This window comes from Hypomesus nipponensis, chromosome 25 (genome assembly GCF_054491055.1).
Source record: "Hypomesus nipponensis isolate SF chromosome 25, ASM5449105v1, whole genome shotgun sequence".
Classification (NCBI taxonomy): domain Eukaryota; kingdom Metazoa; phylum Chordata; class Actinopteri; order Osmeriformes; family Osmeridae; genus Hypomesus; species Hypomesus nipponensis.
The window spans coordinates 11,320,778-11,342,631 of NC_140385.1; the positions used below are offsets into that span (position 1 = coordinate 11,320,778).

Consider the following 21,854-nt stretch of genomic DNA (forward strand, 5'->3'; position numbering starts at 1 on the left):
TTCCAAATGTCTGCATGTACGCTGTCAACAACTGAACACTACCGATGTAGGAAATATCAAAAGCCCCTCTGACACACAAGGATGTCTCACAGGGTGTGTTGCTGAGATTAATGGGACATTCATCATTGATATACTGATGTTCTTCAACTCTGTGTTACAATATGTTATGATCAAACTATTACATTTAAAAAGATTGGTTACAATGTGTCTGAAGTTAAATCAAAGAAAAAAGTTCTGGTTGTGATTTGCTTTTTGCTGGATACCACTTAAGCTTAACGTCAACAGTACCAGTGTCCTTCCAAAGCCTAACCTTACCCATGTCACACCGAACCCTGAACATAATCTTCTGATTTGCCAATTACTAACTATGAATGGAAACTATTGAAACTATCAACTATTGACATTTATACATATATGTCATGTACAGGTGTCAGAATATTTTTTGGATCATTTGCTGCATATAAGATAAAGGTCTAACACTCATGCAGTTTGAAACGATAGAAAAATTATCATTCAATTTAAGATTTAAATGTAGAACATGTTTCTATGGATAAATGGGCTTTACATGGTAGTCCACCAGTTGAATACAACAGTACAATATAGCCAGCCAATGTTAATCAGATATTGGATAACACTAAGAGGATTCTGACATTTTCTGTGAGAGTGATTCAAATTAAAAGGGGATTTGTTCAATTCCATTGCATTTATAAATGTTCTTACCTTTAATTAATATGGTCCAAATTAGAAAAAATTGAATGTGTCTCTTGCCTGTCTACAAAGATTTTGATGCCTTGAAGATGGAAGGTTTCCCTATACAAACTACACACACATTACACATATTACAACACAGGAGTCAAAGGAAGTGGGCGAGTTTGAAATGTCTTTACTGATGTATTTAGTAACTGTGTTTGAAAGCAAGGTTTTTTTTTCTCTCTCCCACTGACTTTCTTTAAACGATTCCCCATGGCAGTCAAAACATTTCATATCAGAATCAGAATTTGGTTTGTTCGCCATGTATGTTATACAAACACAGCATTTACTGTGGCAGGGAGGTGCAAACACTAAACATATACAAATCTTAAATTAAGTAAAAGTACAAAAGTTTGACTATTCCTAAGAACTAAACAACCTTAAGAATAAAACAATTTAAATAGAAAATAGAAAATACATAAAAATAAGAATGAGCAGCATGAGTGCTCAACATAGTGCAATCAGATACTGGGTTAAATAATGAATGAATGTCATTGGGGGTCCTTGGCCTTGTTGAAGAGGCCAGTAGTAGATGGAAAGAAACTGTTCTTAAGGCGTGAAGTTCTGATCCTGATGGACCGCAGCCTTCTGCTTGAGGGGAGTAGCTGGAACAAAGTGTCCAAGGTGGGAGGAGTCGGCCACAATCTTCCTCTCTCGCCTCAGGGTCCTCGAGGTGTGCAGGTCCTCGAGGGTAGGCAGATTGCAGCCGATCACCTTCTCAGCAGTGCGGATGATACACTGCAGTCTGCTCTTGTCCTTGGCAGTGGCATCAGTGTACCAGATGGTAATGGAATAGGTGAGGATGGACTCAATGATGGCTGTGTAGAAGTGCACCATCATTGTCTTTGGCAGGTTGAATTTCTTCTGATGTTCAGTTCCCACTTGAGGTCCTGGCAGAGGATAGTGCCCAGGAAGCGGAAGGACTCCACAGTGTTGACTGGGGAGTTGCACAGGGTGATGGGGGTGAGTGGGGCTGTATTCTTCCTGAATTCCACAACCATCTCCACTGTCTTGAGAGCATTGAGCTTTAAGTTGTTCTGGCTGCACCAGATCACCAGGTTGTCAGATTCCCACCTGTAATCAGGCTCATCCCTAACATAATCAGGCTCATCCCCGTCAGAGATGAGCCCAATGAGGGTGGTGTCATCCACAAACTTCAGAAGTTTGACAGATGGATGACTGGAGGTGCAGCTGTTGGTGCACAGGGAGAAGAGCAGAGGGGAAAGGACGCAGCCCTGACAAGATCCGGTGCTGATGGACCGGGAGTCAGAAACTTGTGTTCCCAGCTTAACGCACTGATTCCTGTCAGACAGGAGGTCTGTGATCCACCTGCAGGTGGAATCGGGCATGTTTGGCTGGTAGAGCTTGTCCTGAAGCAGGGCGGGGATGATGATGTTGAAAGCAGAGCTGAAGTCCACAAACAGGATCCTGGCGTAGGATGCTGGGGAGTCCAGATGCTGTAGGGTGAAGTGGAGGGCCATGTTAACGGTGTCATCCACAGACCTGTTGGCTCTGTAGGCAAACTGCAGTGGGTCCAGGAAGGGGTCTGTGATGGATTTACATTTACATTACATTTATGCATTTAGCAGACGCTTTTATCCAAAGCGACTTCCAAGAGAGAGCTTTACAAAAGAGCATAGGTCACTGATCATAACAACAAGGTAGTCCCAAACATTGCAAGCAGCCAAAACATGAAGCATACATTGTGAAAAACTAAACAAGTGCCAAGGGAAGACCCATAAGAGCATGCAGTTATACAAGTAAAACATTTAAACAACATGAACCCCAAAAAGTGCAAGACTGTACCTGTAGAAGAACAATCAACAGTAAAATATTTCACAGCGAGTACAGGAGTAACTCGGTATAGTAGTAGTATATTATAACTTTGTTAGTATAACTTTGTTATAACTAACCTACAAAAGCAACAAGTCTCTCAATAAGAGTCATAGTGATCCTGGAGGAAACTAACATCAGGTCCAATCAAGTATTCCTAAGTGCCGTTGTAATCCCGGACGCAACAGGTCTGTATTCATTGAGTCCTGTTGGCCTTGGCTTTTTGGGCACAGGGATGATGGAGGATTTAAGACAGGCTGGCACATGGCATGTCTCAAGGGGGGTGTTAAAGATGTTGGTAAACACCAGAGACCGCTGGTCAGTACAGTGCTTGCGGGGGTTCTGCCTCTTGAAAAGTCTGTTAACTTCACCCTCCTGAATGGAGAGTTGCCACTGTAGAGGGGGGGAGGGGGAGGCCACATGGGTGGGAGGGGGTAGATCAGGACAGTCCCATTGTCTTTCAAATCTACAGTAGAATGCTTACCTTTAAAAACTCACTCAAGTTCCTCTAACAACAATATATGTTACCTTACTGTAAGCCTATCTTGTTTGAGATTAATGTAAGGTTGACAGAAACATAACCACAGCATGTCATCTTTATTGTTATTCATAGTTTCTGCATGTTATACTGTATCTTTGTTTGTATAATCAGACAGTTTATGCCTTACCTTGTAAAGTACAGACTAATAACTATTAACTAATTATTTAGTGTTCTTATACTTTGTTTTTATCAAGAATATCATGTTACTTTTCAGTCCGGTGGTTTTTAAATATTATGAACAAGCATTGTATGCTACTTCACTGGCAAAGCTTATCGAAACTGGCCTTCGGTCATTACATCATCACGACTTCCTCTGTGCATGCGCATAATCAGTGAAAGCGCGGTTTGTGGGTGGGACAAGGTTCTTACACCCATTTGTCCAATGAGACGGCCTATTCAACAGCAAATCGTCGGCAGTTGGATCTGCAGTTTCTACAGACATTGTGATTCACCAATCAAACACCGGACTCTGAATGAGGCGATTTCCTGTACCAGCTTCAGATTTCGGAGGCAGCAGAGGTTGTAAGGTAAGATAATTGAGCATTTAAATGTATATTTTGAGGCGTTTATCTGCAGATGAATGGACCAAAGCCAATCATGGTATTATGTTATATCTCAATGTTATACCTGTATTGAAAAAAAAAAAATTACGAAGGAGGATTGTTACCCCAAGTTAATGCTAGCTAACATTAGCTTGTCACTCAAAGCTGGCTAACAGTGTTAGCTAGCTAGTTACAAGCCATGTCAGACAAGCGGAAGTGTTTACCCGCTTACGATAAACGGAGAACCAACGTTGCCGAAGCATGTACTCCTCTCACCGCTTTTAAAATTAATACATTTAGCATTCTATGATTATAGAACACGTTATGTAACGTTATTTATTTATCCTTGGAAGCCAAATGTGCCTTTCAGTTAATGTTTCAAGTCAGCTGGCCAACTATTTTCTGTCGATGATACTACACTGTACTATTCACAAATCCCAGTGAGTCATGTAGCTAAATGTATTCTTTTTCCTTCCGTGTTCATCTTATTGGTCCTTTCTAAATTAGGCTATATAAACATGGTGAAGATATTCATTGGGAATCTCGCTCAGGAAGCAGACAAGGAGGAAATTCAGGCTCTCTTTGCAGAATATGGCACAGTGACAGAATGTGCCAAGTACAAGAACTATGCCTTTGTCCATATGGATGACCGCAAGTCTGCCACCAAAGCCATACGGACCCTGCACCTTCATAAACTGCATGGTCGACCAATAAATGTGGAGCCAAGTCGAGGAAAGAACCAAGCCCCAGTCAAACTTCATGTGGCAAATGTAGAGAAAGGCTTTGATGATGAGCTCCGTGCGCTGTTCGAAGAGTATGGCACAGTCACAGAGTGCGCTATCGTCAAAAACTTTGCATTTGTCCACATGTCCAACTCCGATGAGGCAATGGATGCCATAAAGGGCTTGGACAATGCTGAATTTCAAGGTAAGTAAATGCGCTCTTCTGTGTGGGATCCCTCTTTGTTCACTTGAGCCAGTGTAGATAACGACAGTCTTCCTTCCTAGGCAAACGGATTCATGTACAGATATCAAAAAGTCGACCCCGTGGCGAAGAAGAAGACTACCCACCTCCTCCAGACAGAGCAGGTTACTGGCCCCTCCATTACCCTGGGGAGAGGCCTGAGCCCCCATACAGAGGCCGCCTTGGCTACCCTGGTCCTCCTCCCCCACCGCCCCCTCCCCTTAGACGGGCCCTATATCCAGAGCGAGCCTTCGAGCGCGAGAGAGATGGTGGCTACGGGGTGGTCGATTACTACGAGAAGTACAGAGCTCGCCCTTACGGCCTTCCGTCCTATGAAGATAGGCGTATGGGATCCATCCCACCCCCGCCACCTCCTGCCTCCGCCCTGGTCAGGGAGCGCCTCGCCGCGTCCTCTCCCCTCGACCCGTACGAGCGTCGCCCCATCCCCCCTCCCCCTCCGTCTTCGTACTACGCCCGGGACCGCAGTCCCATCAGGAGAGCCCTTCCTCCCCCTGTGGCCTCAGCTGGTAATGGCTATGCGTACGAGCGCTCCCGACTCTCCCCGGCGCCGATGTACGGCCCTCCTCGCCCCAGGGACCCCTACGCGGACAGGGTGCCTCCGCCTCCACCGCGCTACTCCTACTAGACAGACTTACGGGTGTTTTTGTAATTCAAGGTAAGACACAAACAGCAGGATAGGATCGCCACTCATGGTTTGCTCGTTCATTTAGCACTAATGTGCCCATCAGACAGGTTCTGAGGCAGAAACGCTGGTTAAGGTTCCAGCGAGGAACAAGGAAATTAGTCTTTGCTTCAACATATTAACTTCAGGCTTTGTAGATTTACCAAATCTGCTTCAGCTTAGAGCTAAATGAAAAATCAGTAGTGAGATAGGCCGTAATGAATGCTGGACATTTTGATGTAACACTTGCGCGAGTAAAATGCGTTTGACTTGTGTGATTTGCTTTTCTTTCCAGGTTTAGAATATCTGACAAGATCGTCGTTGTCTCCTGATGCACGTGGCGCTATACCCCTTCTCTCGTCAGTGGCGGATTGCGTTGCGCTCGCCTGAGACTTACTGGAAGATACTGTATTGCTTAAACCGTACTTAAAAAGACAAACGCTTTTATGTCTTCGGTTTCGTCCTTTTGCTTTAATTGGTTTGCCTTCTTGTTCTGCATTTTTCTTGTTCAGATTCTTTAACTGTTTGGAGTTTAGGGTTATGGCTGATGTAAAGACTATTTTTAATTTGAGAGAATACTGTTAACGACCATAAAATACAATGGCTTTCTTAATTTCCCTTCTTTTAAATTGGGTAAAACTTATTCCGCTGTGACATGTACAAGATAATCGTTAAACAGTGTGTAATATGATATACGAAATGGGAAACAAAATATTGCGTTAGAGAAATACAACACACAATGACTTGTGTAATCAATCTAACAATGTTAGTGGTGTAGTAGCGTTTTCATTTGTCGCAAGTTGGTTGTGGGCGGTGTCTGCCGATATTTAAGATTTGCGACGCATTGTAAGCACAGCTATTAAACCAAACCACAAGTGTGATTTCCTTTGTCAAATTGTGTTAAATAATCTTGCGCAAATAGATGCCCTAAAGCGTTTATGTATGATTTTCTTTTCTTTACATATTGCTTTTGATTTTTAATAAACAGATCTGATCTGAATCGACGTTTTAACTCTCAAATCTTTCTACGGTAGTTTTGACCTTTGCTGGCGGAGCCAGAATTGGCATGAGCTGCAGCTCAATAAGAGACAGACAGTTCACTGTCCCAAAAAGTACTTAAATATTGTCCATGTCCAACAATGGATAAATTGTTCTTCACAAGAAAATTGTGTATTGGCCATTATGCTCAAATCTTTCTTGCGAACTCTGATCTAAATAGCTTCCTTGCAGTCCCTATCTCTACTTTTACATTCACACCACATACTAGTCACTCTTCCCATTCCATTATTGATTGATTTCAAGTATATCTCCTGACCTAATCATGACCTGTCATTCTTCATATATTTTCTGAAACTGAACCTTGGTATATTTAGCACTTTCACTTTTTATAGGTTGTTAGAACCGTGATCTGTGGATAGGTGTCGTTGAAACACCCCAGGAGACAGCAGGACAGTGGTAAGTGTCAGACAGTGTAACCTCAAGTCAAACACATGCCAGGACAATATTCATGTGTTGAAAAGACTTTGTTTAATGTCACAATTTAGCTGAGTAGTCTTGAAAGTTGCTGGTCTTAGTGGCCTTATGATGTCATTGTTCCTCAGGAAACTGGCCAGTGCAGTCCTATGTCCCTTGATGAAGGCAGGCCTCGATATTGTATCAGATTCATACCAAGGTATCTTGATTTAAATCGTTGTTACTTTTACTGATTTCGATTCAAAGTTTGCAGTATGTAGCATTTGTGGAAGATTAAAGTATCTGGTAATGACCTTCTGAAATGTACTTTTTCTGCAACCATTCTTATTCCGATACATTGCTTAGATTTAAAATATATATTTTATTTTTGTAGGAGGGGATGCGACTGTCTATGATGCTGAAATGTCTGCTGACCAGAGGTTTTGTTATCTGAAGTCAAGTACTAACCTTAATTGGAAAACTACGATACAGTTTAGTATTCCAGAAACAGCTTTCAAATCACTTGCATGTTAGGGCTCATACAGTATGCCAAAGATGCCAAGACGAAGAGCATTTCACAGTATGGGAACTACAAAGCTTTTCTGGCTATTCGGACCCACAACTGTACAATAGAAAAGGCATCAACTGCAAAGACAATAGTACAGTAAAAGGGCTAAACAAATATTTTAAATACATTAGATTTGATATGCGGTTGAAGACCAATATGAACCAGTCTGGTGGTTCAAAACATGTTAATGAAAAATCCTTGCGCCTTACCCATAGTGCATACTATAGTAAGCACAGCTGCAGCACCTACTAAAGAGTAATGAAAAAAATGTGGTTTGGGATATGGACATTGTTTCCATACTTTACTGACATGTTGTCTATGACTACAATTCACTGTTGATAATTGTACATGTAACTTTTTTCTTCATCGTTTGAAGAAATGGCAATGAAAATAAACCAATTAAGTTAAATAGTTACTTTATTTCAGATGCGTGGCTGAATTATTTCTTTGAATATCTGAATGAATGACTGAGTCTTTAATTGCAAATTAGTTATGATGTCTGGATTTTTATCATATTTTATAGTAGATAATAAATGTCAATAAAAATAATGTATTCAGAAAGTGCTTGACAATGCATAACTGACATTACAGGGCAAAATTATTTTCAAGATCAACAGCTAGACACATCATTAGAATTAAGTTAGCTTATTAACTCTTTACACAAGGAACTGCAATGTCAGAAGAACATCTGTCATTATCGATGCAAAGCAGGTGTCATGGTGTAAAGTAGTGTTTGCCAATTGGTGCTCAGGGGTGGTTTGAGACCATTTCAACTGGGGTGGCCAAGCTGGGGCCAGTTGTACTATTAGTTACATTAAACATTATTGTTGTCCAATAGTTGTATTAACTGCATTGCAGGAATAATACCATGTTTATAATTATTCAGACTACATTTAGGGGGGCCACAAGGGGGTACAAGCTTGTTTTCACAGGGACACTGAAAACTTGTTTCGGCCTAAAACCTTCTCTTCTGGTTACCTGGCTAGTAAGCAAGCCCAATCCTGCCCTCCACTTCAAGACAAGCCTGGGTCATAACCTAGCTTCAAAACCTGCCCCTCAGGTATACAGCCCAGAGTCACTGACCCCAGTCTAAATAGTTAGCAGACTAGGGCTCATGAAAGCCATTCTAATGGGTTGTGGATGTTGGGCGACATTTTAAAACCTCCAAAAGGTAAAAAGGGTTTTACCCTAAAGGGGTCGGAACATGACGAGGGAGAGGACCTGCAGAAGTGTTTCATCCACCTGTAGATGAGGTAGCGACCAAATAGTCAGAGGTGACTGACTGAGTGAGAACATGGTGAGGTATCAAGAGAAGATTGGAAAACCTGGATCTGCCTATTTCTATCACATCTCACTGTCTTCATCACACTGGAATGAAGACATCTCATGAAGTTTTGTCTGTTTATGAATGACTTTGCTAGGATTAGGTTTTGGAAAATGATCTGGGAATAGTGTTCAATGAGGTAATCACCATGAGATTGGGTTTAACATGAAACTAGGAAATGTGATCAGTATCTGTCACTGTGAGTATGTTGAATGCATTACAGTTTTAAAGGTAACTTGATCTATGAAAATATGGGCTACCAGGAGTCTTTGTCTTTTCACAAAAGCTAAAGAAACTGGTCAAACAGCAGAATGAATTGGTTTCTTGTTAGAAGGCATAAAACATGATTACATAAAAAGTTAACATTTGTTATCTTTTTTTAATATATATTATCAATCATATGAACATCATTTAACAATGCAAGTGTTGGTGATTGAATATTTTTGTGATAACAAAATTGTTTGCAGATTCATGTGATCCACATTAGGTTGGAAATGATTATTGTAAAGACAAACACGAGTGATTAACAAAAATGTTTAAAGTAATACACAATGTGGGAGTGTATGATTCTCAATGTATATCTCTCCAATGACAGTACACTACCAAATGGTTAAAATAAATAAGATATGTATATTATAAAAATAATAAATAAGCCTCAATTACATGACAATTTACAGTTTTTTCCTGTTACTGTAGGCTACTTTCTACACAAGAACATAAGGCTCAAACAATTTTCCTAGCAAAGACACTAAGGCATTCGTAAAAAATAATATTATATTGTCCACACTGGTTGATATGACTTACGACTGGTAGATGTATGTCTCATCACATTCTAATGGTACATGAGTGCTTATGAGTTCTGCTGGGAAGCCATTACTAACATCATGGCCTAAACCTGTGTCCATAACCGGTGTCATGGTGCACACACCCAAACCCATTTCTCTAGAGGGGGGCACAGTCAGCACCCCGAACTCCACCTCAAAGCTCCCCTTAGCCTCACCCAGCTCCCGGCAAATCAGAATCTCATAATACCCAAACCGCAGGAGGGCCTTGGCTGGAATTTCTGTCCTCTCTAGGTAGTCCAACTCTGATCCGTTGACCATCAGACGTCCTTTCTGGCTTAGGTTCTGCACAGTGAAAAGCAGGCCAGGGCTTTGGGCAGTGCGGTAGGCCTGCAGGGATAGCTGTTTACGTGAGACTCGAGGGTCGTCCAGGATATACTCGCAGACCTTTTGGTCCCTGCCCAGCCTCAGGGGATCCTCAGCCTGGTGTTTGCTGCTGCAGTCCAAGGGAAGATGACGGTACAGGCCCCTGGAAGCCTGCTGGGGGTGGTAGAACTGGACCTGAAGGCAGGTCATCGTCTCCTCAGTCTCCACGTTCTGCATCCCTTCCATGGTGGGGTTTGTGGATGGAGCAACACTGTTCTCACATCACCTATTAATGTGAATAATAATGTATTAAATGATTGCATTAGCTTGCATTCATAAAAGAGAATTCTTGAAGATTTTTAAAAAAAATACTTTTCTTTTTGCTCTTGATTCTTTTTGCACTAGTTGTTTGTCCTGTTGCACTTGTTTGTCCTGTTGCATATATTTGCACGTGCACTTTCTGTAGAAATGTGTAGCTCTTTTAGTTCTAAGTAGTTCAGAAATACATGTAGTCTCATGTATTTAAGATTACAGTCCAGACCCAGTCTGACCTTGTGTAGTTCTGTGCAACTGACAATACAACACTTGAACTAGTTATGCTGTTTTATCTGGTACCAGGGTCCTGGAGGAACGCTGTATCGTTTTATTGTGCACTGTAGGCTACCATGTAGACTACGATCGAAACGACAATAAAAGCCACTTGGCTAGAAAGTCCATTAGGCCTATAACTACACGTCAACGTTTCATCTGCAACTTTCACCAACAGTTTTTCAGAGAGTTATTAGGCTACAAATTAAATACCTGAAATCTAGGGTTGACAATACAAATACATCAGAAACAGAATAACTCGACAAATAGGCCTAACATAAGTGCATTTTAAATCCAACAAAAGCATTTTACCATTTAATCCTTCATTTTCAAGAGCAGAACTTCCTTCGGGAACAAAAAGCAGCGGACTGCGGTGTAAGTAATGGGAGCCCAAGGTTGTCGTAGTGGAGAAAATAATGAAGGGGAAGTCCGAGCCTGTTTATTAGACATTCTCTTGGGGAAGTTTCGTCAGCGTCCTGAAGTCAAGTCCGGAATTTCCCGAGTTTGTTTTTATGGTAAAAAAAAACATGTGGTTTCACTTTCAAGACTTGAACCCACTTAAACCCGAGATTCGCTTATTTTGCTTTACGCAGTAGGCTAAAGTGGACGTTGGTTTGTGGTTAGTAGGATACGATACTTTCCATCAATATATCCTATGTCAGCGTTTATTCTTGCCTAGAACGACTGTCTCTTCGACACCACGTTACAAATAGGCATAGGCTCCGGTTCTTTGTTCATGTAATTATCTAGAAATGCCCCCCTAAAATCAACATGCTCTGGGAAAACAGTTGTATTTTAATTGCAGTGAATTCAAACTGGGACTGTTCGACCATGATTTTACCGGTGTTTATTACACCATTATCATTGACCACCTGTGTCCTACGGTAGGGGTTGCTGCTGCACATTTCCTACATTGTTGTCATGTGGGGATTTTGACAATAGGTGTGTTTGACTTTCTGCAGCGCCGGCAGCGCCGGCGACTTGAAGTAGTGAATGCCATTGGCTGCTGCAGCCAGCTGTCGGCGCTGCATGAAGTCGAATACACCTAAACCCACAGTTTGAGCAATCACAGAGGGCCGGGTTCCTAGGGGGAATAAAGACCTCCCTCCCCCACCTTGTTATTGAATGTGGTTTATAAATATCACTAGGTTGGCATTTTATACATAACTATGGCAGGGGTGTTTAGTAGCCTATGATCCATGCTTCTTTCTCCAAGTCTGCCCATAACCCTAGGCAAGAACAGGCCTACATACTGGGAAAGATTATGACTATTGATTAATTACGAACCAACTTCTTGATCATTACATTATTTCGAAACACGATAGGCTAAACCTTTCTCCCCCACGTTGTAGCGCGTTGTAACGGCATCTATGTATACCGGAAGTAGGTTACTACTTGGACCTACTCGAAATCACCGTGAATTATATTTTGGAGAGGCTAGGAGTTTGAAACATCAAATGATTGGCGGCATTGGCCTATACATGACTGGTATGGCTATTTACAGAATCTATGGGGGGAATGGGTGGGGCGGTTTTTCTCACTCCTGTACAATAGGTGGCAGGGTTTGCACATTTGGCTGCGATCGATCCGCCGTTCAAACTCAAGGATGATGACGAAGAAGAAACTGGAACAGCGAAGAAGAATTTCCTGTACACACATCTCTGCCCATACATTAGTCGTTCGACGACGGAGAGTCTGCGAAGCCAAGCCGGTGAGTGTGCAATTTCGGGTAATAATATTCGACGTCCCCTAACGAAAGAAGCCATTTAAAGATGAATATCTAACTACAAACCCATCGTTAAGGGTCAACTACCTATGTTATTTCTACGCTATAGGTTTAGCACAATGGGTGTATGCAGCTAAACGAAGCTAACTGCTAGTGCTAGCAGCTGATGTTAGCTGGCTAGCCATGGTCACTTGTCTTGCTAGGAATTTAATCTCGTTTAACCTCAGCCGAAGATTATCTAAAATATACACATGCTAATAAGTGTATGTGGTAGGAAGATAAGTATACCTATCGAAATACTTAGTTTCCCTTTACAGTGTACTAGTATTATGGAAAGTCTAGCTAGTTGACCAGCTCACATGTTGTTGCCGCACTATGCTAACCAAATGGCTAACATCCTGTTTAGCCGTCGTTGTTGGCATACATTGATCATGTCACTGCTAGTTACAAATTAATTGCATTTGGGAGGGGCGTGGGGAGGTTGACTGACCAGCAATTCAAGTCTGAGTGGTAGAATGATTGATGCATATACCCATCACACCAGCTAGGTATTATTTAGTATTTACTGTTAGCAATAGAATTCACTGTAAATTTTACCAAGTAGTCTTATAATGCATTTTCTGTGCTCCCTAGTTACAGGCAAAGTAAAGCACATTTACCAGAATGGTGAAGATCTTTATAGGGAATCTCCCGCGGGAGGCAGACCAGGAAGAGATCCAGGCTCTTTTTTCCCAGCATGGCACTGTCACGGAATGCGCCATCATCAAGAACTTCGCCTTTGTGCACATGGATGATCGCAAAGCCGCCACGAAAGCTATCAAAAGTTTGCACCTCTACAAGTTGCATGGCACTCAGATCAATGTAGAGGCCAGCCATGGGAAGAACCAAGGCTCTGTCAAACTTCACGTTGCCAACGTGGAGAAAGGTTCTGACGATGAACTTCGCACTCTTTTTGAGGAGTATGGCACAGTAACAGAGTGCGCCATTGTCAAAAACTTTGCTTTTGTGCACATGGCCAACTCTGAAGAGGCAATGGATGCCATAAAGGGTCTGGACAATGCTGAATTCCAGGGTAAGAAATGGGGCTTTGATGTAAATCCATGCTTGCTTCCACCTATTTCATTCATCGGTTTTATACATTTTGTCATTCCCCCCCCCCCCCCCCCCTCTTTCTCCCAGGCAAGCGTATCCATGTCCAGATATCAAAGAGTCGCCCCAGGCATGAGGAGGGTGAAGAATACCCACCCCCCCCTCCCGAGAGAGGAGGCTACTGGCCCCCCCGTTACCCTGGCGAGAGGCACGAGCCTCCACCCCCAGGCTACCTCAGAGGTCGGCTAAGCCACCACCTCCCCCCCCACAACCTTGGTTACCCTGCCCCCCCTCCCCCGCCCCCTCCCCCTAGACGAGCGCCTTACCCAGAGCGCCCCTTCGAGCGCGAGAGGGATGGCTATGGGGTGGTGGATTACTACGAGAAATACAGAGCTCGCCCTTACGGCATCTCGGCCTACGATGACAGGCACGTTTCCGCCATTCCCCCACCTCCTCCTCCCCCTTCCGCCCTGGTCAGGGAGCGCCTCATGTCCTCTCCCCTCGACCCGTACGAGCGTCGCCCGCTCCCCCCTCCCCCTCCGTCCTCGTACTACGCCCGGGACCGCAGTCCCATCAGGAGAACCTCTCTCCCCCCTATGGACCCCACAGTTAACGGCTACTCCTACGAGCGTTCCCGCCTTTCCCCCGTCTCTAGGGCGCCGATGTACGCCATGCCGCGCGCGAGGGACCCCTACGCTGAAAGGTTGCCCCCGCCACCACCTGCCCGCTATGCTTACTAAGCGTGATGGCTTCTGAAACAAGGTGAGGATAGGCCTGAGCCGCAGTAGTTCAAAAGGTTAGGATGGAGGGGTCTCCCAAACCATGACATTAGTGTGTTTGATTTTGCATGCTATGTACGGTTAGGTTTCGGCCACCATCTATCGTACATAAGTACCTCCTGTCAAATCAGACGCGATTTTATCGCCCTCTGAGGGAAAACAAGCGGCTGCCATCTGCGCCAACGCCAGGGTCACACGATGTGAACGGAACAGTCATGCCCAGAAAGAACTCGATATTTCAACGATGGCAGCATTAGTGTGCTTTTCACTAAAAAGACATGCATCTATGGCCAAAATGGCTTGTTTGTGGGGAAACAGAGCAAATTGATTATGAGAAACTGGCAAAGTAAATCAAACGAGTCAACTTAATTTGAGTTTGTTTGAATTTTAGGACTATAGTCTGTGGCCAACTGCAGTACTTGAATCTGTTCAAAATCTGTCTTTGGTAGAATGTAAACGGCAAGGAGTGAACGCTACCTCCTTGATGCATCGACAGGCAGTTGAATTGTGATTTGCTCTCTTTCCAGGTTAAAACCGTCTTGAAAGGATCGTCGTCCGTCTGCGTCGTCCCGTCTCCTGATGCACGTGGCGCTATTCTCCCCCCTATCGTCTGACTGAGCGCGTTTCGTTCTCCTGCAGCACTCACAGGAGGATTTGCAATGCGGACCGCATTTTTCGTCTTTATACAGAAACGAAAAAAAAAGTACCCGTCATGTTTTGCTGATTTTATTTTGATTGATTTTTATTGTGCTGTAGGTATGTTTTACTGTAGACAAAGCCCCAAGTCGACGTATATATTTAGCCCCCGTTCTAACATTCGACTTCTGATTCTGTATGTGGCATGAAGGACTGAACCATTTAAAGTAAAAAGTAAAAAAAATAAAACACAAATGTGTAAACCCGAAATACATCACTGTATCAATGAACACGAATAATATTGCAAATCAAAATAAATTCAATTTAATGTCGAATTATGGTTGCGGCCTGCGAAAAATGTAAACATCGTCAAAACGAGTTTTAAGTAGTTCAAATTGTTAGGTACAAATATTTGTCAAGTAGTTACCTCAAGGCGGTAAATTGTACTATTCTAATGGAAGTGGAATGGGATGATTTTAATAAAGTGCTGAAATGTGCATTCATATCCTTTTTAATCTAGTCCGTTGAAACGAAACTGCAGGACGTCTGCCTTCTTTAAAATGTAGTACATATTCGTCCACAGGACTTGGAAGTAGCCTACTATGGGCTTGCTCGATGGCTCAATTTCTTGTCGGTTCTCAACCTATCCAACTGTTAGTGCGCAAACGTTTTTCTGCCATCATAAATATTACATCCCTCATCATAATATCCTGGCAACTTTGACCACTCTCACTCAGGAATCATCTCTGGAGAGATGCTGTTAGACAACAGTGCCGGCAGGAGTTCTCACAGGTAAGTCAGGATGAGCCTAAACTGTGTGCATGAACTATAGAAATAGGTATGTGATGATTAGGCTGTCTTGGAGGGATTCTTTCATTCTTAGGACGGTTTATTTTTTATGTGCTGTCACCGATTTGCAATTGACTAGATTAATATCTCTTAATTTAAGCAGATTGTTATAAACCCAAAATACAAGTGTCATCTAAGTATAGTTGCCGTTGATTGCTGTGACCATAAACTGGAAATGTTAACATTAAAAATATAGACAAGCCCTCAGATCAGATGTTGATTGATTTTCCTGTTTGAACAAGACCTTTAATTGATCCCTGAGCCTTTATACTATAATATCAAAAGAGCTTGGTAGTCGTGGTCATTCTTGGTGTTCTGTAGGCTACAGCTCTTGTGGACATGGTTAATTTAAGAAGTTTTAATGCAACATACCTATTGGTTGTCAACTCAAATAAATGAGTCAAGTGATCCCTGAGTATGATTCCTTTGTGTTGATTTTGTAGCCTAGCACTGGGCTACAACTAAGTTACTAGTAAACTGAACTGTGGAATTATGAACGGTGAAAATTACAAATGAAAACACAAGACTGATGAAGCTCTAAAATGAAATCAAACTAATATTTAAAATTCAATCAATACCTGTTGTGGATGTACACAGGATTTCATTGAAAATTATTTCTTGATTAGTTTTTATTTTTTCCAAAAGAATCAATTGAAGGTTGGATTATTTAAATTACAAAAATGACAGAAGGTGACAACACTTTAATCATCTTTTGCCAGAGATGCCAAGGATTCCAGAGTTGACTGTAAAGTACCTGTACCCTAATATGAGCAGGGATAATGTTTTGCAAACATTTCGTTTGATCATTTCCTGCAATGTCAAAATTCATTTTTTGTAAGAAAAACACAGGCCAAACTGTTGGAGGGGCTTCTCTTAAGCCAGCTTCAAAACTGTGATAGATTTTTAGTTCTAAGTTACACAAGCGAACACCAGACGAACACATCTGCAAAGTTCGCTCGACTGCTCTTCTTAAAACACGGGCGTCTTGTCATATGTTGCTTCCAGCGTCAGAACCATAGGCTACACTTTATAATGGTCCAACGCCGTAATCATAATACATATAGGGGGTGGGGCACATCCCCCCCCAATATTCAAATCTGGTCAAAATGTCCCCCCCAAAATATAAATGTGCTACCCTACGACAGGCAACCACGCACGTTGTCCGAAATTATTATATCAAAAATGAATTCGTCCCCCCCAATGTTGGCTACGGCCTTGTAATGGTCAAACCATTAAAAAAGACACTTGTTTGGGTAGGCCTATTGACAGGACGTTGGAAGCTACGTGCACCGAACCAGTTGATGTAGTTCATTTGCTATTGGTCCATGTTTGCGTAGCATGCATAGTTAGGGTGTTGGCTGCTAAAATGGCGCTAGTTCAGCTGTGGCTACGACGTTTTTGTTAAATCTCGGAAATCCTCCTAAAATATGTTGCAAGCATTGGGACCGATCAGAGACATCAAGAAATGGATACTACGTGTATCCATGGTGTCTGTTGATTGATTGACGTACCATTGTATAGGTGTTCAAAGCCATGGTACCATTTTTGTTTTATACAAATAAATAAGCCATCCTTTATTATTTCAGGCTTCCAGTAAAAATAGGTTACTTACCCCAAAATGCGGACATTTGGTGTTCCTCTAACAGATATCTTAACCCTTGTGCTGCCTTCGGGTCACATGACCAAAAGGTTCATAACGAACCATCGTTGTGTTTACCCAATTTTACCCAATACAAAAGCAAATAAAAATAATTTTCTTTTAACTTTGTGGGGGCAATGTGGGGGGTCTGAGACAGCCCAACGGTTAAAAGAAAATGCAAACGAAGGTGGGTCACAATGACTGATGGGTCAGAATGACCCGAGGAGAACACAATGGTTAAGTTTGGAATTAACATGCTGTTTATACATTATTATTAAATGGGTATTGTGAGCCAGGGGTTTAATAATAATAATAATACAAAAAAAAAAAAACGCTAGGGTTTAGTCAACTCCACCAATTCTGACTTTTCAAATCATCAATTAAATAGTCCTGTAAAATCATATTCTTAACAAATCACCTTTATTATAAAGTCAGCATTGTCTTCTGACTAAAACTATAGAAATCGTGTGTGTGTGTGTATATATATATATATATATATATATATATATATATATATATATATATATATATATATAAATGGATGCATATGTTCAATACAATACTTCCCTTATTGTAATCCAATAAGGGATGGAAGTCCTTCAGTCAAGTCCAATCCAATCAAACCACATGTGCTTCCATTACCTTCACCACATGGTGAGTAAGCCCCTCACAGCAAGAAGGTCCTGGGTTTGATTTTCCGCATGGGGCCTGTCGGTGCTCTGCTGGGCCATTTTGCGGAAAAAAACGTGACATGCAATCCCAATATACAGATAACATGCAGAACAGATTGCTGGTCAGGACATGGGTGAGCACTTGGCCCCCAGGCGCTCCTGGCTGCCCTGGGAGAAAAGACAACAGGATAGGAACATTTCTCCAGTGGAAGTTGTGAGAGGATCTAAGGATCCTGTTTCTGCTTGTTTTAATGGCCAACCTTAGCCTTTAAAGTCAACCCTGTTACCATCAACCCTGTAATCGTAGTAGTCAACACTATTAATTTATTTGAAAATATTGTATTGCAATTCCTACTTTTGACCAATAACATGTACTTGTTTTTATTTGTGTGTAAGCAATCATCCAACCTGAAATGTTTCATTTGAATTCTCCTGGCATGTATATGATTTTAAATCAATCTTTTGACATGCAAAATGTAATTCAATGGCATAATCACTACCAAAACCATTACAATATTCATAATTTGCCAATAATCTCAGTATAAACAGGGACACTTATGTAGGACAGTTTTAAACAGGTCACATGTATTGAAATCTATTTCAAACTTTTTTGCAAGTGTTAGATTACATTCACAACAACATGGGTAAATCCATTTCTGTTCAAGTTCCCCAACCAATATTTTTTAAATGAAACTATACTCTTGATTTATATTTTGTTTAACATGGTTTTCCACACATAGTAAAAACAGACTGAATGCACATCTCTTTCTTCTACATTGACAAATAGTCATTATTATCTTAACCGTGTAACAGTATTTTCACCCTATTAAAGAGTATAGTATAGTAAAAATAGTATTTGAAGTTGATTGCATGACACTATTATTCGCAAATGTCTCTCTCACTCCCACTGTCTCACTCCAGAGTAAACCATCTCCATCGTTTTTCCTGTCCCTGTCTGTTCTCTCCTGTGGAAGTTCACTGCTGCATAGTTCAGCTCTTCCCCTTCCTGCAAATGCAAAATTGTCAGTCAGGGAAAAACGTAAGCTTCTTTGGCAATATATGATATGAGCGTGTAGGTCATGAGTTTGTTTAGGACGGTACACCATTCTAAAGAGTATCACAAGTGTTATCAGTGATTAGGCTACTTTTAAGTAGGGATGCACCAAATCCAGATTTTTTGGGTTCGGGCGAATACCGAATCCAGTGGTTAAGATTCGGCCGATACCGAATCCTACTCCCATCCTCAGTCCATTAACAAAGTAAACACATTAAAGAAGTAAACAACGTCCACAGCAGTATATTTTTTATTATTTATTTACTGTAAAAAAGAAAAAAAGGTAACATTATGCCAGGAAGACAAGTGGGATTTTTTTGTTGTTGACAAATACCATTTGCCTACCTCAAGATCCAATCAATATCCAAAATCTTAGCTTTTTAGATTTCTTGAATTTCTTTCGGTTGTATTGTTTAGGGTCCTTGCCACCACGAGACAAATCGGCATTGCAAATTGAACATGTAGCTCGACTTGAATAGCATTATTTTGACTGAAAGTACTGCCAAACACTATTTTTTCTGCTCACTAGTTCCATTTTTACTTACTCTCAACCTACTGCATTGAACGGTCCACCTACGTTAACACCTTCCCGTAATCAATGGTGGCGTCATTATGTTGACCAGCGTGTAGCGTCCGTAGTGCACGCGTATGGTTCGGGTTCGGTGGAAACAAATTCGAAAGTTCGGCCAAAACCGAATCCCGTCAAAAAGCCTAATATTCGGCCAAAACCGAATCCTGGATTCGGTGCATCCCTACTTCTAAGTGGAGTGGTGAGTGAATGTCATACCTCAGCCACATGGCTGGATTGGGACGCTGTATGCTGATGAGGTTTTCCTGCTTGACAAAGACATTTCTGGTTAAGAAACACGATACTTGTTCTCAACTGTCCCTGGTTCAGTATCTAAATCTAAAGGTTTTCATTGCCTCAAAATAATTAGGACTTAATAATTGTATTTAGAGGTCAAATCGTTTAAGTCTTCAGACTTGAGTTCACACCTCATGAAGGCTAGTATAGTAGAAGGAAGATGTGAAAGCATAGGAGAGGTTTGTCTTACACTACCTTGTGAAGACACCTTTCTCAATCTTACACTGATGAGAACAATGACGATCAAGCTCAAGATGTTTGACATTATTAAAGCCAGGAGCATTGGGTCTGGTTGAGAAGGTTCTGTGATTTAAAAGTAACTATTAATGCCAAATGTAGTCATTACGGATGATGATATGATTTAAAAAAAGTTGTAACAGCGGTATGAGTGAAAGTGAAGTATGTTGGATTTATTTATAGATCATTAACTGAGAAATCTAGCCTCCAAATGTAATTGGAATTACACATTACCTTCAATGTTAAGCTTGGTCCCATTTCCAAGCAGTATCTCCCCACATGAGGCCACAGCACAGTAGTAAGTCCCAGCATCAGAGAGGCTGAGGTTCCTCTTGGGGAGGTTGTAGACACAGCTCTGTGTAGGAGACCCAGCCTCAGGGCTCTTCTCGCACTGATCACTCCTGCCTCCATGGGTGTAAAGGATTCCTGGATAGGATTCTCCTGAGCCATGTCTGAACCAATAGACACTGTGTTGTCCAGGACAGGTGTCAGCATGTATTGTACAGTTCAGAGTTACAGAGTCACCTGGCTGGACGGACTCAAGGACTGACTGCTGGACAAGATGCTGGCTCCTGGTATCTACACCTTCAATTTACAGGACCAATGAGCTTTCTTTCTTTATTCTTAATAAATAAGCTGAAATATACAGTATGCACAAAGTCATCAGTACTTACCCTCATGCGTCAAAAAAACTCCACGACCAAAGGTTATTTCATCATAATTTCGAACAGCACAGTAATACATTCCAACATCGGACATCCCAGCATCAGTAATGGTCAGAACAAACCAATTCCCCTTCATCATGGACTTGTACCTGGAGTTGTTATTGAACTCCCCAAAGAATGTAGGCGCTTTAGAGTTTAAATAAGAAGACACAATAAACACTGGTGCTTCTCCAACTGTTAGCTTGATCCAGTAGTCAAAAACCCGCTCCCCTGTGATCAGGCACTCCAAATCAACTGTTTGTCCTTGACTGAAGGTCTTCACAACATCTGGCTGAACAACTGAAGCACATGACAATGCTGAAAAGAATGAATAGAATAACATTTTATTAATGGCATGGTATTAAACTACTTAATACGTTTAATTAGGACTTAATTTAAAAAGTGTAAATCAGGTATGTAATAAATCTCAAAGTAGAATTTGAATTGGATGCTCCAAATGGTAAAATCAGCATTCATCAGTAAAATCTAAAATCAGTATCAAATACAATTTTTCACATTGGTTGCATTCCACTCCATCTGCAAAATCAGTATGAAGGATTGCATCTATTAACAATACATCAAAACAATTCAATTAAACATCTAAATCTCCTTACCTGCTCTGAATAATAACAGAGGGTGAAGAGCAGACAGTTTGACCATTCTTCAACTTTCAGGATCACTGCATGTATACATTCGGTGAAAACATACACTTGTCGAGTTGTGGGGGATTCCTTTTATACATACTGGGGATGTAGAGAACTGTAGGCAGTCTGATTGGCTGATATGAAATTAGTAAAAAGAGTGTGAAAAGGTAAACTTGCAACACTGTCGTTATATGTTGATCATGTAGGCTATGAGATGGTTAAGCCATATGTAAATTAAACGTCTATATGAAGATTGTGTAAAGTTTATAAAGGTTGTGATCATTAGCATTAGCCTACCAAAGAGCAAGCATATTGGGAGCTCACATCTTGTGAAGCTTAGACATTTACAATAGCTTTCCCCTCCCAATAAACATCCAAAAATCTAAGATTTTTTTCTGACAATTTCATTATTATACGTGATGACCAATAGAGGGCCATGTTCTGTACCTTACTGAAAGACTGTTTCACTGACAAGACTGTTGTACTGTTTACTGGAAGAGTTCAAATGTATATCCTGGGTTAAATGATGACAATATAAACACAAGACTTATAAGTAAATATTGTTGTCAG

General features: G+C 41.4%; 4 protein-coding genes across 8 annotated transcripts; 2 read left to right on the plus strand and 2 right to left on the minus strand.

Annotated features, from left to right (window-relative positions):
- Positions 1 to 3,494: 3,494 nt before the first annotated feature.
- LOC146222289 (RNA-binding protein 4.1-like) lies at positions 3,495 to 7,740 on the plus strand. 2 transcript variants are annotated; one of them, XR_014746775.1, is made up of 6 exons: positions 3,495 to 3,651; positions 4,174 to 4,593; positions 4,674 to 5,305; positions 6,703 to 6,766; positions 6,913 to 6,983; positions 7,158 to 7,740. XR_014746775.1 is itself a non-coding variant. In XM_084691893.1 (4 exons), the coding sequence occupies exons 2-3, from the start codon at positions 4,185 to 4,187 to the stop codon at positions 5,273 to 5,275; spliced, it is 1,011 nt and encodes a 336-aa protein (XP_084548019.1). In that variant the 5' UTR covers positions 3,495 to 3,651; positions 4,174 to 4,184; the 3' UTR covers positions 5,276 to 5,305; positions 5,607 to 6,311. The 2 variants fall into 2 exon arrangements, 1 of the variants encoding a protein (XP_084548019.1); XM_084691893.1 differs by lacking the exons at positions 6,703 to 6,766; positions 6,913 to 6,983; positions 7,158 to 7,740 and adding an exon at positions 5,607 to 6,311.
- Positions 7,741 to 9,014: 1,274 nt separating this feature from the next.
- Positions 9,015 to 17,157, minus strand: tifa (TRAF interacting protein with forkhead associated domain). Of its 3 annotated transcripts, none has more exons than XM_084691797.1 (2): positions 17,083 to 17,157; positions 9,015 to 10,089 (listed from the first exon to the last, which is right to left on the minus strand). In XM_084691797.1, exon 2 carries the CDS (start codon positions 10,047 to 10,049, stop codon positions 9,456 to 9,458), a length of 594 nt encoding a protein of 197 aa, XP_084547923.1. In that variant the 5' UTR covers positions 10,050 to 10,089; positions 17,083 to 17,157; the 3' UTR covers positions 9,015 to 9,455. The 3 variants fall into 3 exon arrangements, with proteins under 3 accessions (XP_084547923.1, XP_084547922.1, XP_084547924.1); XM_084691796.1 differs by lacking the exon at positions 17,083 to 17,157 and adding an exon at positions 10,704 to 11,200; XM_084691798.1 differs by lacking the exon at positions 17,083 to 17,157 and adding an exon at positions 10,176 to 10,579.
- LOC146222291 (RNA-binding protein 4.1-like) lies at positions 11,534 to 15,118 on the plus strand. Of its 2 annotated transcripts, none has more exons than XM_084691795.1 (4): positions 11,534 to 12,102; positions 12,757 to 13,189; positions 13,297 to 13,968; positions 14,513 to 15,118. In XM_084691795.1, exons 2-3 carry the CDS (start codon positions 12,781 to 12,783, stop codon positions 13,944 to 13,946), a joined length of 1,059 nt encoding a protein of 352 aa, XP_084547921.1. In that variant the 5' UTR covers positions 11,534 to 12,102; positions 12,757 to 12,780; the 3' UTR covers positions 13,947 to 13,968; positions 14,513 to 15,118. The 2 variants fall into 2 exon arrangements, with proteins under 2 accessions (XP_084547921.1, XP_084547920.1); XM_084691794.1 differs by having other exon boundaries at positions 11,544 to 12,102; positions 12,751 to 13,189.
- An 813-nt stretch (positions 17,158 to 17,970) lies between the features above and the next one.
- LOC146222292 (signal-regulatory protein beta-2-like) lies at positions 17,971 to 21,168 on the minus strand. The gene is made up of 5 exons (XM_084691386.1): positions 20,611 to 21,168; positions 20,171 to 20,521; positions 19,895 to 20,002; positions 19,622 to 19,668; positions 17,971 to 18,786 (listed from the first exon to the last, which is right to left on the minus strand). Exons 1-5 carry the CDS (start codon positions 20,981 to 20,983, stop codon positions 18,679 to 18,681), a joined length of 987 nt encoding a protein of 328 aa, XP_084547512.1. The 5' UTR covers positions 20,984 to 21,168; the 3' UTR covers positions 17,971 to 18,678.
- Between the last annotated feature and the right edge of the window lie 686 nt (positions 21,169 to 21,854).

Bases quoted from the DNA above. Each gene is read 5' to 3' on its own strand.
- LOC146222292 (XM_084691386.1), bottom strand. From the start codon at position 20,983: ATGTTATTCTATTCATTCTTTTCAGCATTGTCATGTGCTTCAGTTGTT. The intron at 20,522-20,610 runs GTAAGTACTGAT...TGTAAATTGAAG, and splicing joins AGTTTTTTTGACGCATGAGG to GTGTAGATACCAGGAGCCAG. The intron at 19,669-19,894 runs GTAGTGTAAGAC...TTTGTCAAGCAG, and splicing joins GAGAAAGGTGTCTTCACAAG to GAAAACCTCATCAGCATACA.
- LOC146222289 (XM_084691893.1), top strand. From the start codon at position 4,185: ATGGTGAAGATATTCATTGGGAATCTCGCTCAGGAAGCAGACAAGGAG. The intron at 4,594-4,673 runs GTAAGTAAATGC...CTTCCTTCCTAG, and splicing joins GGACAATGCTGAATTTCAAG to GCAAACGGATTCATGTACAG.
- tifa (XM_084691797.1), bottom strand. From the start codon at position 10,049: ATGGAAGGGATGCAGAACGTGGAGACTGAGGAGACGATGACCTGCCTT.
- LOC146222291 (XM_084691795.1), top strand. From the start codon at position 12,781: ATGGTGAAGATCTTTATAGGGAATCTCCCGCGGGAGGCAGACCAGGAA. The intron at 13,190-13,296 runs GTAAGAAATGGG...TCTTTCTCCCAG, and splicing joins GGACAATGCTGAATTCCAGG to GCAAGCGTATCCATGTCCAG.